This window comes from Triticum aestivum, chromosome 6B (genome assembly GCF_018294505.1).
Source record: "Triticum aestivum cultivar Chinese Spring chromosome 6B, IWGSC CS RefSeq v2.1, whole genome shotgun sequence".
NCBI lineage: Eukaryota > Viridiplantae > Streptophyta > Magnoliopsida > Poales > Poaceae > Triticum > Triticum aestivum.
In genome coordinates this window covers 265,041,649-265,059,439 of record NC_057810.1, presented here as the reverse complement: position 1 = coordinate 265,059,439, position 17,791 = coordinate 265,041,649, and the positions used below count along the sequence as shown (strand labels likewise).

Below are 17,791 nucleotides of genomic sequence, written 5' to 3'. Positions count from 1 at the left end.
CTCCATGCTATTGGGCTTTTGGAATCACTTGATTATGAAACACTTGATGCTTGCGAACCATGCCTCATGGGCAAGATGACTAAAACTCCGTTCTTCGGAACAATGGAGCAAGCCAATGACTTACTGGAAATAATACATACCGATTTATGCGGTCCAATGAGTGTTGAGGCTCGCGGCGGGTATCGTTATTTTCTGACCTTCACAGATGATTTGAGCATATATGAGTATATTTACTTAATGAAACACAAGTCTGAAAATGTTTGAAAAGTTCAAAGAATTTCAGAGTGAAGTGGAGAATCATCGTAACAAGGAAATAAAGTTTATACGATCTGATCGCAGAGGCGAATATTTGAGTTACGAGTTTGGCCTTCATTTAAAACAATGTGGAATAGTTTCACAACTCATGCCACCTGGAACACCATAGCGTAATGGTGTGTCCGAACATCGTAACCGTAATTTATTAGATATGGTGCGATCTATGATGTCTCTTACCGATTTACCACTATTGTTTTGGGGTTATTCATTAGATACATCTGCATTCACGTTAAATAGGGCACCATCTAAATCCGTTGAGACGACACCGGATGAACTATGGTTTGGCAAGAAACCTAAGCTGTCGTTTCTTAAAATTTGGGGTTGTGATGCTTATGTGAAAAAACTTCAACCTGATAAGATCAAATCCAAATCGGAGAAGTGTGTCTTCATAGGATACCCAAAAGAAACTGTTGGGTACACCTTCTTGCACAGATCCGAAAGCAAGACATTTGTTGCTAAGAATGGATCCTTTCTAGAGAAGGAGTTTCTCTCGAAAGAAGTGAGTGGGAGGAAAGTAGAACTTGATAAGGTAGTTGTACCTTCTCTCGAATTGGAAAATGGTTCATCACATAAATCAGTTCTAGTGATGCCTACACCAATTAGTGAGGAAGTTAATGATGATGATCATGAAACTTCAGATCAGGTTACTACCGAACCTCGTAGGTCAACCAGAATACAATCCGCACCAGAGTGGTACAGTAATCCTGTTATGGAAGTCATGTTACTAGACCATGACGAACCTACGAACTATGAGGAAGCGATAATGAGCCCAGATTCCGCAAAATGGCTTGAGGCCATGAAATATGAGATGGGATCCATGTATGAGAACAAAGTGTGGACTTTGGTTGACTTTCCCGATGATCGACAAGCCGTAGAGAATAAATGGATCTTCAAGAAGAAGACTGACACTGACGGTAACATTACTGTCTACAAACCTCGACTTGTTGCAAAAGATTTTTTGACAAGTTCAAGGTGTTGACTACAATGAGATTTTCCCACTCGTATCGATGCTTAAGTCTATCCGAATCATGTTAGCAATTGTCGCATTTAAAAACTCTGGCAAAAGGATGTCAAAACTGCATTCCTTAATGGATTTATTAAAGAAAAAGTTGTATATGATGCAACTAGAAGGTTTTGTTGATCCTAAAGGTGCTAACAAAGTGTGTAAGCTCCAGCGATCCATTTATGGACTGGTGCAAGCATCTCAGGGTTAGAATATACGCTTTGATGAGTTGATCAAAGCATATAGTTTTATACAGACTTGCGGTGAAACCTGTATTTACAAGAAAGTGAGTGGGAGCACTACAGCCTTTCTGATAAGTATATGTGAATGACATATTGTTGATCGGAAATGATGTAGAATTTTCTGGAAAGCATAAAGGAGTGTTTGAAAGGAGTTTTTCGAAGAAAGACCTCGGTGAAGCTACTTACATATTGGGCATCAAGATCTATAAAGATGGATCAAGACGCTTGATAAGACTTTCGATGAGTACATACCTTGATAAGATTTTGAAGGAGTTCAAAATGGATCAGTCAAAGAAGGAGTTCTTGCCTGAGTTGTAAGGTATGAAGTTGAGTAAGACTCAAAACCCAACCACGGCAGAAGATAGAGAGAGAATGAAAGTCATTCCCTATGCCACAGCCATAGGTTCTATAAAGTATGCCATGTTGTACACCATATCTATTGTGTACCTTGCCATGAGTTTGGCAAAGGGGTACAATAGTAATCCAGGAGTAGATCACTGGACAGCGGTCAAAATTATCCTTAGAGGACTAAGGAAATATTTCTCAGTTATGGAAGTGATAAAGAGTTCATCATAAAGAGTTACGTCGATGCAAGATTTAACACCGATCTGGATGACTCTGAGTCTCAATCTGGATACATATTGAAAGTGGGAGCAATCAGCTAGAGTAGCTCCATGTGGAGTATTGTAGACATAGAAATTTGCAAAATACATACGGATTTGAATGTGGCAGACCCGTTGACTAAACTTCTCCCACAAGCAAAACATGATCACACCTTAGTACTCTTTGGGTGTTAATCACATGGCGATGTGAACTAGATTATTGACTCTAGTAAACCCTTTGGGTGTTGGTCACATGGCGATGTGAACTATGGGTGTTAATCACATGGTGATGGGAACTATTGGTGTTTGAATCACATGGCGATGTGAACTAGATTATTGACTCTAGTGCAAGTGGGAGACTGAAGGAAATATGCCCTATAGGCAATAATAAAGTTGTTGTTTATATTTCCTTATATCATGATAAATGTTTATTACTCATGCTAGAATTGTATTAACCGGAAACTTAGTACATGTGTGAATACATAGACAAAACAGAGTGTCCCTAGTATGCCTCTACTTGACTAGCTCGTTAATCAAAGATGGTTATGTTTCCTAACCATAGACATGTGTTGTCATTTGATGAACGGGATCACATCATTAGAGAATGATGTGATGGACAAGACCCATCCGTTAGCTTAGCATAATGATCGTTAAGTTTTATTGCTATTGCTTTCTTCATGACTTATACATAGTCCTCTAACTATGAGATTATGCAACTCCCGAATACCGAAGGAACACCTTGTGTGCTATCAAATGTCACAACGTAACTGGGTGATTATAAAGATTCTCTACAGGTGTCCCCGAAGGTGTTTGTTGGGTTGGCATAGATCAAGATTAGGATTTGTCACTCCAAGTATCAGAGAGGTATCTCTGGGCCCTCTCGGTAATGCACATCACTATAAGCCTTGCAAGCAATGTGACTAATGAGTTAGTTGCGGGATGATGCATTACAGAACGAGTAAAGGGACTTGCCGGTAACGAGATTGAACTAGGTATGATGATACCGACGATCGAATCTTGGGCAAGTACCATACTGATGACAAAGGGAATAATGTATGTTGTCATTACGGTACGACCGATAAAGATCTTAGTAGAATATGTAGGAACCAATATGAGCATCCAGGTTCCGCTATTGGTTATTGACCGAAGATGTGTCTCGGTCATGTCTACATAGTTCTCAAACCCGTAGGGTCCGCACGCTTAACGTTTGATGACAATTTGTATTATGAGTTATGTGTTTTGGTGACCGAAGTTTGTTCGGAGTCCCAGATGAGATCACGGACATGACGAGGAGTCTCGAAATGGTTGAGAGGTAAAGATTGATATATTGGAAGGTAGTATTCAGACACCGGAAGGGTTCCAGAGTGTATCGGGTACATACGGGAGTACCGGAGGGGTTACCGAAACCTCCCGAGGAAAGATATGGGTCATATGGGCCATAGGAGGGAGGCTAACCAGCCCACAAGGGGATGGCACGCCCCCCACAATGGAGGAGGCCGAATTGGATTAGGGAAGGGGCGGCGACCCCCTTTCCTTCTCCTACTCCCTCTCCTTCCCCCCTTTCCCCCTCCGGAAGAAGGAAAAAAAGGGGGTTGAATCCTACTAGGACTGGAGTCCTAGTAGGACTCCCCTCTCCCTGGCACGCCCCTTTGTGGCCAGCCTCCTCCTCCCCTCCTTTATATACGGGGGGGCACCCCAAAGCACATCAATTGTTCTCTTAGTCGTGTGCGGTGCCCCCCTCCACAGTTTACTCCTCCGGTCATAGCGTCGTAGTGCTTAGGCGAAGCCCTGCGTGGATCACATCACCATCATTGTCACCACGTCGTCGTGCTGACGAAACTATCCCTCAACCCTCTGCCAGATCAAGAGTTTGAGGGACATCATCGAGCTGAACGTGTGTTGAACACGAAGGTGTCGTACGTTCGGTACTAGATCGGCTGGATCGTGAAGATGTTCGACTACATCAACCGCGTTAACCTAACGTTTCCACTTTTGGTCTACGAGGGTACGTGGACACACTCTCTCCCTCTTGTTGCTATGCATCTCCTAGATAGATCTTGCATGATCGTAGGATTTTTTTTGAAATTGCATGCTATGTTCCCCAACACTTTATTGGTCGAACCTTTATAACAACATACGTAATTCCCTTTGTCTCTCGGTATGTTACTTGCCCGAGATTCAATTGTTGGTATCTTCATACCTAGTTCAATCTCATTACTGGCAAGTCTCTTTACTCGTTCCATAATAAACCATCTCGTAACTAACTTCTTAGTCACTTTGCTTGCAAGCTTCTTGTGATGTGTATTACCGAGAGGGCACGGAGATACATCTTCGATACATGGAGTGACAAATCCTAATCTTGATCCATGCCAACTCAACAGACACCTTCGAAGATACCTGTAGAGCATCTTTATGATCACCCAGTTACGTTGTGACATTTGATAGCACACAAGGTATTCCTCCGGTATCCGGGAGTTGCATGATCTCATAGTCGAAGGATCATGTATTTGACATTAAGAAAGCAGTAACAATAAACTAAACGATCATATGCAACGGATGGGTCTTGTCTATCACATCATTCTTCCAATGATGTGATCCCGTTATCAAATGACAACTCATGTCTATGGTTAGGAAACCTTAACCATCTTTGATCAACGAGTTAGTCTAGTAGAGGCTCACTAGGGACACGGTATTTGTTTATGTATCCACACATGTATTTAAGTTTCCAGTCAATACAATTCTAGCATGAATAATAAACCTTTATCATGATTAAGGAAGTATAATAATAACCACTTTATTATTGCCTCTAGGGCATATTTCCATCACCACCAACTGGTCGGTGGGGTGAAGGCGCGTGGGCGGCCTTCCCCTCATAGCCCTTCCCTATGAAGGGCCCACAAGGGTGGCAGTACCAGTGGCGGTGCAGCTAGGACCCGAACCAACCCTGGGCTCTCTCTGCCCAGGGTTATCGGTGGCCGGGGCGCCCAGATACCCATGCTCCGCTTGAGCACGAGCCTCTGCAAGCGCCCCATCTAAGATCTCCTTTGCACAGATGGCAAAGATCTGTTCAAGGCGAGGGCCCTTCTCACCTCGGAACACAATGTCACATTCCGAGGCCACCTCCCTCGGGTAGGAGATTCTTGAACGTGGTTATTTTTCTTATATTAAATAAAATACAAACATAGACACACACATCACATACGCACTCTCACCTTTATGAATCGATCTTGCGAGTTACCTTCATGGATCGACCTTCCTTAATACCAATGGACGTGGTTGTTCATATCACATGTTATATTATGTGTTTACTTTCCCCCGCAAAAAAAATATATATATTATGTGTTTACTTTCATAGTTGCGTTCATGTTGCTGCTTTCTTGTGTTTTTCGATTGAGTGTTAGGTCAGGATACACGAGCCTCTTGAGGTCCTTTGCTCTCATTCACTTTACAAATTTTGTGGCAACTCTTTGACATGAGCCATTTCAAAATTTACTCCCCGTGTTGTTTTTGTTTTTAGGGTAATGATATGGCATTTGATTGAATAATTGAAAATGCTTGCATAATTTCCATCATTTTTATTTATGTCCAAGGGGCAGGGAGTTGTGGACTGCTATGTCTACTGTTTGGAGGCTTCCTGCGATTAAGAATGTTGTGCGTACTGGGAAGGAGTGGCTGCTCAATGCACCAGAACCTATGGGTGCTACAGAAGGTAGCATGTTCCTGTTGACACCGTGGAGAGCTTAGTTTATTCGCAACGAAATTGTTCATGATAAAGCTCCGCCGCCTCTTGAGGTCTCGAAACGCTTTCTCTGCAGTTATCTAGACACTCTAATCGCTATTAAGCATGACCCCTTCGCTGATTCATGCAAGGGAAAGTCGGTTTTGCACATGAATGTTATTTCCAGGTCACATGAACAATCGATCAAGATCGCTCAACCCTGCTGGAATGTGCCTCCTGCTGGGTGTATAAAATTAAACGTAGTTGGGTCATTCACACCGGATGGATCTACTGGTACTTGTATATGGTTTTGTGTGATAATGAGGGCGCAATTATATTTTCTTCATGCAAAGTTCTTTACTTTTGTCGGGACGCGCTCGAAGTTGAGCTTGGTGGGTCTTTCCCAAGCACTAATGAAAAGTAATCTACCTGTGATGATTGAGATGGATTCGCTAGAAGCTGTTCATATGATCCAGTTAGGCGACATTGATAGATCGATTTATTCTTGTTTGGTCGAGGAGATTAAGCTACTTCTAAAACTCCATAGAACTAGTATTACTCATGTTAGACATTCACGGAACATGGCTAGCAGTTGTTTAGCTTTTTTTGTTCGTATGGAAGGTAGAACATTGACATGGTTGGGGTCTGGCCCTCCTCCAGTGATTGACGGAAAAACTTCATATCATTTATAACCCTACATAATAAATTCCATAGAAAAATTCATGAGAAATAAAAACCTTCGATCTTGTTATGGAATTTCTGAGACTAAAAAATTGTCTATGACATCTGATGTCTTTTTGTTCATCTCGCGTGGGATCTATGCTGATACATAAGAGGAGAAAACAGTTTTTTTACCTAGGAGCAGGAGTGCAGAAACCTACAAAACCTCCACCGAAGCTATTGCAGCAGCAATAAAACGTCAAGGCACGATTTCATTAAGAAGCAAAGACTCTCATCCATCAACAACTGCATTGTCATCTTAAAACTGCTCTTTTCAATGTTATTACTATCACAACCGAACCCAAACATGCATGTTATAGCAGTACAATCGCGTTTGCACAGGAGAACTGCTGAACATGTACACACAAATACATCACTGGTAATGTACATGTTTTTGTTTTTTTATGTCAAAGAAATGGAACAAGAAGATTTGTGCCAGTAAATTATTGGCGCAGATAGCCCAATCGCTCGACCATTCCTGTAGAGGACTCGGTAGCAGCCATGTTTAGTTCGGTTCAGCCTCAGTGTTTCCTTCTCAGTAGGGAACGATGATTGATTCGATGAGCTCCTGGAGGGGAGCCAGTTCTTTCTTGTCAATCAGCCCAAATTCCTGCACCACAAGCCAATAGATGTAAATTCTTAGCTACTTTTCTATTTTCCCAGCCAAGAGCAGATCCACGATGCTCGATGGCACAATCACTGTCAATGGTGAGAGACTCACGTTTGTAAACAGAATGAAGTGCTTGAAGCAGGTGTTAAGATGAGCCTCCTCCTTGAGGCTGACAATCTTCTGAAAATGGGAATGGTATATGTGGGCATAAACACGAAACAAGCGCTTGAAAATTGTGTTTACAACATCCTTGAAGTTGGGTGGAAATGGTGTGCCTGGATAAAGGAAAATAACCCAGATCAGGTAAACTTGACAGCTCCACTAATATGAAGTACTTTTGAGAAACTAATGATCCAGGATGCGGGCAACATACCAAGCTTCTGAGGAAATAAGGATTCATTGTCAAGCTGGCCTTCAATCCAGTCCATTAGGTACTCCACGTATTTTGGTGCTGACACTTCTATAGGCTTCTTTATCTGTACACCGTCAGCCCATCGGTACTCATACCTACATGAAGATAGCAATTCTTTTGTCATGAGATATCACCTAAATATTCAACTAATTATGAAGATAATTTAATCAGGGGATTATGGGCATGGGAAAGTCTAATTTATAATATATGGAGCGCTGTTTGCCTGCATCATACTGCTATTGAAATGCTATCACATCTTGGAAATTCGATTCTTTCAGAAAGGGGTGTAACCACGACTATCACATTAGTTAATGTTAAAACCTAATTATATATTTGCCACAAAATAATAATTACGGAGTACATCAGGACAAGTGAAAGTAGCAGGACACTGAAGAGAATTCTGGGTGTAGAATAACATGGAACCATGAGGAATATATTTGCCTGGCGCAGTAATCTTCCTAAACCAAAACCTAAGCATTAACACCCTGATAATTAGACAACATTGAGCCAAATTTAAATAACATTACAACCTTTTTTCTTTTCTTGTTCAAATATGACAAAGAACTTCATTTGTCTACTAGCTTCAAGTAAAGAAAGATAAATCAGCTTGCATATACTGCTGTATATGGTGCCATATTCCCTCCATTCCTAAAAAATAAGGCGTGAAACCTTTTTCGCAAGGACCAAGGCAGCTGCTTCTTACAAGTTTTAGACCATTTTGCCTCTGGTAAATCACACACTGAGCAGTTATTAGCACACCACGTACGCTGTGCATGACCAATAAGAGGCAGCTAGCTCTACACGGATTGACACTGGCCATTACTCTCTCGATGCATGCATGCGGGAATAATGGCAAGAGGAGGTGAGCAGTTCACAATGCAGCTAAGGCAAGCATGTCTTTAGAGGGGCAGAGTGCAGCATGGAGGGGCATATTCGGTAAATCAGAGTGGAAACAGGAGTGCACCCTGTTTAGTGGAATTCTGAGAAAAGTTTCACGCCTTGTTCTTAGGAATGGAGGGAGCATGGTTAGGGAAATAATTAAAGACACCATGAGTCACTTGTTAAGCTTTTAGCATAAACATGGACAAAGAAATTAAACATGCACTCAGTAGAAGCCTTCACTAGTTATAAAATAAGATGTCAATTTAGAAGATCTACAGCAGATAATGACTAGGTGCTATAAATTGCAGCACCTTAAAACAATTTATCAAAATTAAATAGCAATCCATGAAGAGACTAAAAAGGCTTCCAACTTGTTCCTTTTTGAGAAGTTCAAAGAATGAAAATAATGGACAAGCGTACTTTGGGCCTGCAGTCATTGTTGGGCAGCTCTCGGAAGTGCAGAACTCTGTGAGTGTGCCATACAGCAGGTTAACTTGATTAAAGAAATCCACAGCTGAGAAGCAAAACACACATGTTAGCTCTAGTGAATTTACTGGTTTCAATAACATTTTTTACAGCAGTATTATTCAGTACCAACCACAGAATATTCTAGATCCAAAAAATATATATAGAAAGAAATATGTCAAGTATGGGTCACGGCAAAAAGGAAACTGAAGAACATTACTATTAACAGCAAGCCATTCATTGATATCCTCTCCAGGAGGCAGCCTCACAGCTTCCCTAAGGTTTCCACTGCCGAGCGTTGCATCTATGTGCTTTCGGAGCTGTGCCCCCTGCAGATAAAAAAAGGAAGACAATAAATGGATACTATCAAATTATGTACGGCATTACTCACGGTGTAACCTAAATGTTTCCTCCCAGTTTCTGAGTGGCGTATATAACTAGCAAACTGTGGCAAATTTAATATACTGAGGACACCCCAGAGATGGATGTTCATTCCATGTAGCAAATCTAGTGATGGAAGTACATTTTATGCCTAAATCTGCACCCATCTTTGGTGATTCAGGAACACAGTACAAGTAATAAAGATTGAATCTGCTAATCAACGACAAATGAGCATTGCTTAAGGCTTAGCCATCAATCCAGCACAAGTATTTGCAGACCAAACTCACCCTGAGCCGTGGCAGGTTTGTAAAAACGCCCCATTTCCCATACAAACATGACGTACAATGAGTTACGATTCATTTCCATGATGTACTTCTATTAAAGGAATCCACTGCAGTGGATATATGATACAATGGATCGAATCTGAGAAGTTCGATACGACGAAATGTTTGATACTGCCTTTTAGGAATAGATGGGACCATGGGAGTATAGTAGGAACATTGACCATGCACTAAAACCTTTTCGCTTACCTGAACATAACAAAAACACCAAGCTCATGTCTATGTCGATGAAAGCCAACAAGAATATCAATCGAGTAACATGGTGTTTGACTTTGGAGAAGTTTGAACTAAAAGTAGATGAATCACAATTTGTCTACTTTACTTTTAAAACAAGTTCAATTCCCTGATTTATCATCACCAGTCCATGTATACCTAACAATAAAATATATTCCGCAATCCTCAAGTTCATGTAAACAATTGACTTGTTCTAGCTCCACCATATACATTTCCAATGACAAGCAAAATGTGCATGCCCCATAGATAGGTTATGACAACCAATGAAAGGCCTGGATGTAGCACCATTTAAGTAACACTAGTTATGACTATAAATAACCGCCTACTTACTACTTAGCCAGGAACCTGTTCATCTCCCAATCAACTCACACCACCACCGTAAACCACACAAATCTTGTAATGCAACTGGAATTTTACCATGCATGGGGATAATTGCGAGCGAACGAGGAGGAATTTTAGGTGAGAACTCAACCCACTCGTTGCTCTCTTCATCCCGCTGCGGAGAATCTCGCAAATCTGATATCAGTTGTAATGCCTGACTTGATACAGATAACAATTGTTTGTGGGATACAATCAGCCATGGTTGTTTGTGGATGCAACTTGTCACAAAATGAGGGAGCAAGAGACGCAGAGAGGACAGAGTAGAGTTCTACTTTCAGTTCATTCAATACATGCCGATCTCCTGGTTACAAGTTAGTTACTAACAACACCTGCTCATGCAACACGCGGCCACCCACTCCACACCTCACGCTCGAGTCACGTGCTCGAAGACGTATTGTTCAGTGGCCCCTTCCCCTTGTCAGACATGGAATTCCTTCCAGTCATTACATCAGGCTCCTATACGAGCAGACCAAATCTCTGTTTTTGAGTCGCTCGACTAGTCGCGACTAGTCGTCGACTAGTCTATGAGTCGCACTGGCAGGGTCGACTCAGCCTGGCGACTCGACTCATGGGATGAGTCGAGCGACTCGAGCGACTAGTCACGACTAGTCGTGTTTTCTGGGTCGAACGACTCAATTTTTTTGGGCCCGCCTGTCATATGTTTTTTTACTGTATCGAACCATCCCCCGTGGAAACCTAGATCGAACCTGTTCCCCTCCCACGACCCAACCCTCTCCTTGGCAGCCGCCGCCGCACCTAGTTGCTGGCTTGCTGCTCCTTCCCTGGTTGCTGCTGCTGGTCTGCTCCTCCCCTGGTTGCTGCTCTTGCTGGTCTGCTCCTCCCCTCCTCCGCTGGTTGCTGCTGCTGGTCTGCTCCTCCCCTCATCCCCTGGTTGTTGCTTCTGCTGGTCTGCTCCTCCTCTCCTCCTCTGGTTGTTGTTATTGTTGGTGGTGGTGGTCTGCTCCTCCCCTGGTTGTGCATGAACAAGGGTGGTTGTGCATGATGAAGAGTTGAGGGATGAATTGGAACCACTCAAGAACAAGGCTGGTTTTATTGTACCTACTTTCTACTGCTTAACTCACGTCGACTCGTCGCATGTCGACTCATCGACCATGAGTCTAGACTAGTCACGACTAGTCTAGAGTCGCTCCCCCCGAGCGACTCGTCGACTCATCGACTCGAAAACCTTGGACCAAATTCCTTTCGTCGATGAAAACATACTAACATAGCAATTTCTATACACATACTACAGATGCTAGGATACTGAAATGCTGTGATTCACTGCCATTTGTTCTTGTTGGTACCGAATACAGTTGAATCAGAGACTTGGGAGGTCAGTTTCCTCACCTTGCTGCCTGATGGAGCACTTTTCTTGGGACGGAACGTCTTCTGATTCCTGGCGAAAAGGGAGAAGGGATTGTCAGGGTGATTGCGTCAAGAAGCAAAACAGGCCGGGAAGAGAACGAAGTTGAGCATAGCAGCAAAATTGCGGGAAACTAACAGCTAATGTATTACTACTCCATAGCAGCAAAATTGCGGGAAACAAACAGCTAATGTATTACTACTCCATCAGGCATCATACAAAACCATGAAATCCGTCATAAACTGCATAGATCGGAGAGAAACAGCGATTTCGTTCTGTAAATCAGCAACTAACTCCGAGCAAGCTAGGGCTTGTCACCAACTGAAGAAAACAGTCCTGCTCCGAACGGATCTCCTCTCCAGTCCAGTGCAACGGACGAGTACGACGGGAATTTCCTGGAGACGTGGCGCGCTTCGGTCGAAGGAGATCCCGACGCGTGTTCGCCGGAGAGGGTTCAACGACGCATGGGGGTGAAGAACAGCAGGATCGTGGAACAGAGCAAAGCAAAGGGGGAGGGGGGCGGGGGGCGGGGAGCTGGGGCTCACCGTCCGAGGCCGAAGAGACTCATCCCGCCGCCGCTTCCTCCTGGTCGGCCGGTCGCTCTCCCCTTCCGATCCGAGGAAGAAAGCAGGAGGGAGATGGTGATGGAGCTGCTGCTACTACTGCGGGGTGGAGGTAGGAAGGAAGGCTGCGTGCGAGTGCGACTCAGACAAAAATGATTTGGCCGCGGTCGCTGGCTGGCTCGTCAGCGCATGATGCGGCGCCGCGGGGCATCATGGGCCGGCGCGGTGGCAGCAGGGGCCGTCGGATATGGGGGACGGACGGCGGATGGCCGCGGCCTGGCTGGCATCCATGATCCCGCACCCGAGATTCCGGAGCCGGATCAAGATCTGGCTCCGCTGAGTAAAAGCATCTACGACCGGACCTCTCAAACCCGTCTCGTACGTTCAGGCCATTGTCCGGTCACGATTTTTTGACCCGGACAAGCTCCTTAAACGGGTCTCAAACGTCCGGGCTGACCGGCACCCTTCATATCTAGTTTAAATATGGGGCGAATATGGGGGCGTCCGGGCACGCCCGGACACGCCCGCCACGTCGGACCCGACAGCCTGACCTCACCCTAAATTGCACCAAATCCACCAAACCCTTCCTCCTCCTCCTGCCGCCGCGCCCGAACCCTCGCCATTCTCCACCTTTGCTCTCAATCCTCACCTCCAGTCCCTATCCACCGCCGGAGATGTCGTCCAGCCCGACCCACACCGTCGCAACAAAGACGCGGTCCGCCTCATTCGTCGACGGTGTAATTCGTCGGTTGCGACTTGCAAGGCGGAGAACGTCGCCCGCAAGTTATGGCGACGCCGGCAGCGAGAGAGGGAGGCGGCAGTGGCGGCGCACGAAGGATCGGACGTGGTGGATCAGCTTTCTCCTCAGCCGCGCCCGGATCCCCGCACCCCTTCCCTCCGAGCGCCTACGCTAATTACGCCGTCCGACACCATTGGGATAGAGGATGATCCGACCGCCTGCTGGGCCATTCTGGAGAGCTTTGCGACCATGCAGATGTCGGCGGTCGACGTGTGTGACTCGCCGCGGCTCGTTCGGGCGCGGATGAGCACGGGCTCCAACAATGCCCGGGTTGCCCTTGACATGTTCGACGGAATGACCGAACAAGAGTCGGTGTGTTTTCTTTGCTCTTGTCCGATCAGATTTTAGCATAGACTACTAGTTCATTTTCGCTCATGATGAATGATTGTATAATCATGTAGGAGGCGTTCTTGTCGAACATGATCAATGACAATGAAGATCCGACCGAAATGAAGTATGAATTGGAGGCCACCATCGCATTTGAAGTTGGGACAACACTGATCCCAATCCGAGCAAGAAGAAGAAGAAGAAGAAGACCAAAACGCCGAAGGCAAGAGGTCCGGCATTCTCAAGATTTGAGGACATCCTGTTGGTCAAAGCTTGGTTGGCCACAACGCTGGATCCAATATGCGGGCACCGAGCAAAAAGGGAACAATTATTGGACGAAGATTTGGAAGGAGTATCACGAGCAAAAGGAGTATGTGAAGCCGCATCCTATCATGACCACTCGCAATGTGGCATCTCTCGAACATCGTTGGGGGGTCATTCAAGGGAAAGTGAACAAGTACGTCGGCTACTACTCACAAGTGACCAAACGCCCTCAAAGTGGGATGGGAGTCGCAACTCATGTAAGCTTGATCGCCTCACCTTGTCGTCCATTGCATATGCTTCTTGTGTTTGCATTCTCGTACTCATACATATGTTGTTTGCTAGACGGCGGTGACGGCCACTTTGTATCACGAGGTGGAGAAGAAGTCATTTGCTTTTAGCCATTGTTGGGTCATATTGAATGGCAAGCCGAAGTGGAACCAAGTTGTGGATGACCTCAAGTCTGGCAAGAAGAGGAATGATGGCTCAAGTTCCAACCAATCAATTGGGTTGGACGATGTTGTCATGGCGAATGGAAAAGTCACCGTGCCAAAGGACAACCACCAAGTCATGGGAAACAAGTGGGAGAAGGCACGTGCCGCCCGTGATGCCGCTGCTACCAAAATGTCATCCACATGGACGGGCATTTTTTTGGTGAGGGAGAACAAGAAGGAGGAGAGGTACAAGCTCATGTTGGATGCGCAAAAGGGAAGGATGGAGTGGGACCGGAAGAGGGCGGAGAAGAAGCTGGAAATTGAGAGGGAGAAGATCGAGTTGGAAAGAAACAAGTGGCGATCAAATGGGAGCTCGAGAAGGCTAAGAAATTTGGCGACATAGAGCTTGAGAAGGAGAGGTTGCAACTCGCACGGGACATGGAAGATGTGAGGATCATGTTGGCGGACAAGGCCCTCTTGGATGAGCATGCGAAGAAGTGGCTTGCGGACAAGAAGAAGGATATTAACAACCGTATGGACTACGAGGCGGGGGGCGGCTGCGGCCTGGATGCAGGTGGAGGAGGTTGCCCAGATGCAAGCAGAGCAGGACGAGCAGGACGCATTCTGCCTAGAGCAGGACGCCTTCCGCTCGGAACAGGTGCCCAGCTAGTGATCCGAGGCCATCCATCACGCTCGGACATTGATTTCATTTTTCCATGTCCGGTTTATTGAACTATGATTTGCTTTGCTTTGTTTCAATCTTTGGCATCCAGACAGTTTGTATTGTATGATCAACGTGCATGGATTTGAGGATCGGAATTTGTGTATGTGGATGTGCGGCGCAACATTTGAGGGGTGACCGGGCGCGTCGGTGGGCGTTTGAGGGGCCGGATTTGCCAAGCCCGATTGTAGATGCTCTATGGAATCTCCAAAGCAGGCCCTCAAAGTGACCGCATCCGTCCGGATCGAGCTTTTCGAACCCATTCTGTCATTTAACATGGTTCCTTAGCGGTCCGTGGAGTGGTTTGGATGCCCGTTTTCCGCAAATCAGAAGTAAACGAGGGGCTTTGCGGGAGTCCAAGTCGCTGCCACATAGGACTCTAACTCCCCAACCCACTCAAGTCCCCCTTCTGGTCACATTCTCTTCCACTTCGACCCTACTCCCCTCTTACTTTCCATCTGCACCCTTCTCGCATGCCCTGATGTACCTTGGCATTGTAGGACGTCGCAACCCCCACGAACACCTTCAACATCCTTGGACTAGGCCGTCGTCCACCCAGGATCTCTCCGCAGTCAAGTACCCTCTGCCCCGAAGTCGTGGGAAACCACGGCCACCTATGGGACCAAGGGCCCCTTGCTGGTTCAGCAGGGGGTATGTCACGTAACACAAAGAGAAGAAGAACGTGGGGCAGCACAACAGAGATCACGCAGGCAAATCTACCCAGGTTCGGGCCACCGCGAGGCGTAAAACCCTACTCCTGCTTTGGTGGATTGATGGTGGAATAATGGTGGTGGAGCATAGTACACTTGCCCGGCAGGGACGACAGTGGCTACGCGCATATGAGTGTGTGGGTGTCCGACCTTCCAACCCTTTCTACGGTTGCCATGGGCCTCCTTTTATAGTAAAGGGTCACCACAATGGCAAAACAATCATTATGCACTGATAAGATAGCAAATAGTGCTATCATACCTAACTCTGCAGGCTGACAGGGCGCATTAAATGCACCGCTCAATGTCACATCGTTGCTTTCCCGGCAAGCCTTGCCGGGCTTGTCTTGCCAGCTCCACACCTGCTCGCTTGACACGTCGCAGGACGGGTGTCGTCTGTAGGTATTTCCTGTAGAAAGAGGCCGCCATGTGGCGAATGGCTGCCACTTAATCACCTTGCGGCTTGACACCGCACTGATTGACGACGTGGGTCGTAGCGGAGTGGTTGGGTGAGGTGGCTTTGCCACCGCGAGTCCCGGCAGGCCCTGCCGGGATGTCTTGGACGCTTTCTTCCGGGGGTGACCCCGCCCTTGCCGAGCTCGCCTGCCCGGCAAAGGAGGCTTTTCCCTTGGTGGTATCTTACTTCTCTGGCTTGATCTTGGCCCTCTTGATCTGCATGTTGGTCCTTCGATGATCTTGGTCTCTTGTACTCTGGCATGTCCAGTTGCTGTAATTTTGTTCCCGTCCCTGTGCACAGTCTGGGCAACAGACCCAGGGTTTGTTGCACCGGCAGAAGCCCCCGAGCGGTTGCCCTGATTGCGCTGTCGAGCGTCGTCGGGGTAGGCCCTAATAAGTGCATAGGCAGGGGTGCTGAAGAGGTTGTTCTCTTGGAGTCTTCATTGCTTCTTCATTAACCTTGGGTCTGGGCCAGTTTCCGGTTTCTCCACGCGTCGTGTAAAGCCAATAGTGGTGGGGCCGCTCTTGTAATGGCCCGTGAATGACTTTAATGCACGGGGTAGAAACTGCCAATTCACTCTTTCCATCACGCCCTTATCCTCAGCCATGTATGTTGCATGCATCGCGTGGGGTAGGTAACGGAGGCACATGGCATGGAAGAGCATCATGGCGAGGGCTCGACCTTCCTGAATTGGCGAAGGAGGACGGCGGTCGCTCATTGATGGAGCAGCTCCCTTCCTCGGTGTCGGTGTCAAAACCGGCGGATCTCGGGTAGGGGGTCACGAACTGTGCATCTAAGGCTAATGGTAATAGGAGGCGGGGGACACGATGTTTACCCAGGTTCGGGCCCTCTCGATGGAGGTAATACCCTACTTCCTACTTGATTGATCTTGATGATATGAGTATTACAAGAGTTGATCTACCACGAGATCGTAGAGGCTAAACCATAGAAGCTAGCCTATGATTATGATTGTTCTTGTCCTATGGACTAAACCTCTGGTTTATATAGACAACAGAGGGGCTAGGGTTACACAGAGTCGGTTATAGAGAAGGAGACCTACATATCCAAATTGCCAAGCTTGCCCTCCATGCAAAGGAGAGTCCCATCCGGACACGGGACGAAGTCTTCAATCTTGTATCTTCATAGTCCAACAGTCTGGCCAAAGTATATAGTTCGGCTGTCCGAGGACCCCTTAATCCCAGACTCCCTCAGTAGCCCCTGAACCAGGCTTCAATGACGATGAGTCCGGAGCGCAGATTGTCTTCGGCATTGCAAGGCGAGTTCCTTCTCCGAATACTCCATAGAAGATTTTGAGCACGAGAGTTGTGTCCGGCTCTGCAAAACAAATTCCACATACCACCGTAGAGAGCACAATATTCCACAAATCTAATCTGCTGACAACTTTTCGTAGCGTGACATCACGCCTTGGCCCAGTCATTTGTTCGAACCGTTTTTCACAACCAGCCACCGCACATATCGCGAGGCAGTTTTGTCGGCACGTCTTGTCGAAGCAGAGATTGTGTCCCCTTATCAAAGGATTCTCATCAATATGGGTGTGGGTAACCCAACCGTGCCATCAATCGTGGCGCTTGGGGAATAAGCGAATTTACCGGGCAAGTGGGGAGGCGCAGGATCTCCGCTGCCTTTATAAGGGGATAAGAACTCCCTTTTTCACCCACGCCTTCTTCTTCCTCTGCTCATCCATTCCTTTTCGCTCGAGCCCTAGTGCCCAAGCGTTCGTCTTCTCCGCCCAAAAAGGATCCCAAAAATGTCCGGATCCGGAGCGGGAGGCAAGTGGATGGCCTCTACCGTCCGGGAGAAGGATATCAAAAAGCTTCGGGGGGCCGGGTATT

General features: G+C 46.3%; 1 protein-coding gene across 1 annotated transcript; it reads right to left on the bottom strand.

Moving 5' to 3' along the window:
- Window positions 1-6,851: 6,851 nt before the first annotated feature.
- Window positions 6,852-12,451, bottom strand: LOC123136886 (MOB kinase activator-like 1A). The gene is made up of 7 exons (XM_044556389.1): window positions 12,215-12,451; window positions 11,654-11,702; window positions 9,190-9,298; window positions 8,925-9,018; window positions 7,584-7,717; window positions 7,322-7,485; window positions 6,852-7,210 (listed from the first exon to the last, which is right to left on the bottom strand). The coding sequence occupies exons 1-7, from the start codon at window positions 12,235-12,237 to the stop codon at window positions 7,136-7,138; spliced, it is 648 nt and encodes a 215-aa protein (XP_044412324.1). The 5' UTR covers window positions 12,238-12,451; the 3' UTR covers window positions 6,852-7,135.
- Window positions 12,452-17,791: the final 5,340 nt, after the last annotated feature.

Excerpts from the sequence above, each read along its gene's own strand:
- LOC123136886 (XM_044556389.1), bottom strand. The coding sequence starts at position 12,237 with ATGAGTCTCTTCGGCCTCGGACG. Across the intron at positions 9,299-11,653 it reads GTGCTCCATCAGGCAGCAAG|GGGGCACAGCTCCGAAAGCA; the intron begins GTGAGGAAACTG and ends TTTTATCTGCAG. Across the intron at positions 9,019-9,189 it reads TGAATGGCTTGCTGTTAATA|CTGTGGATTTCTTTAATCAA; the intron begins GTAATGTTCTTC and ends TTTGCTTCTCAG.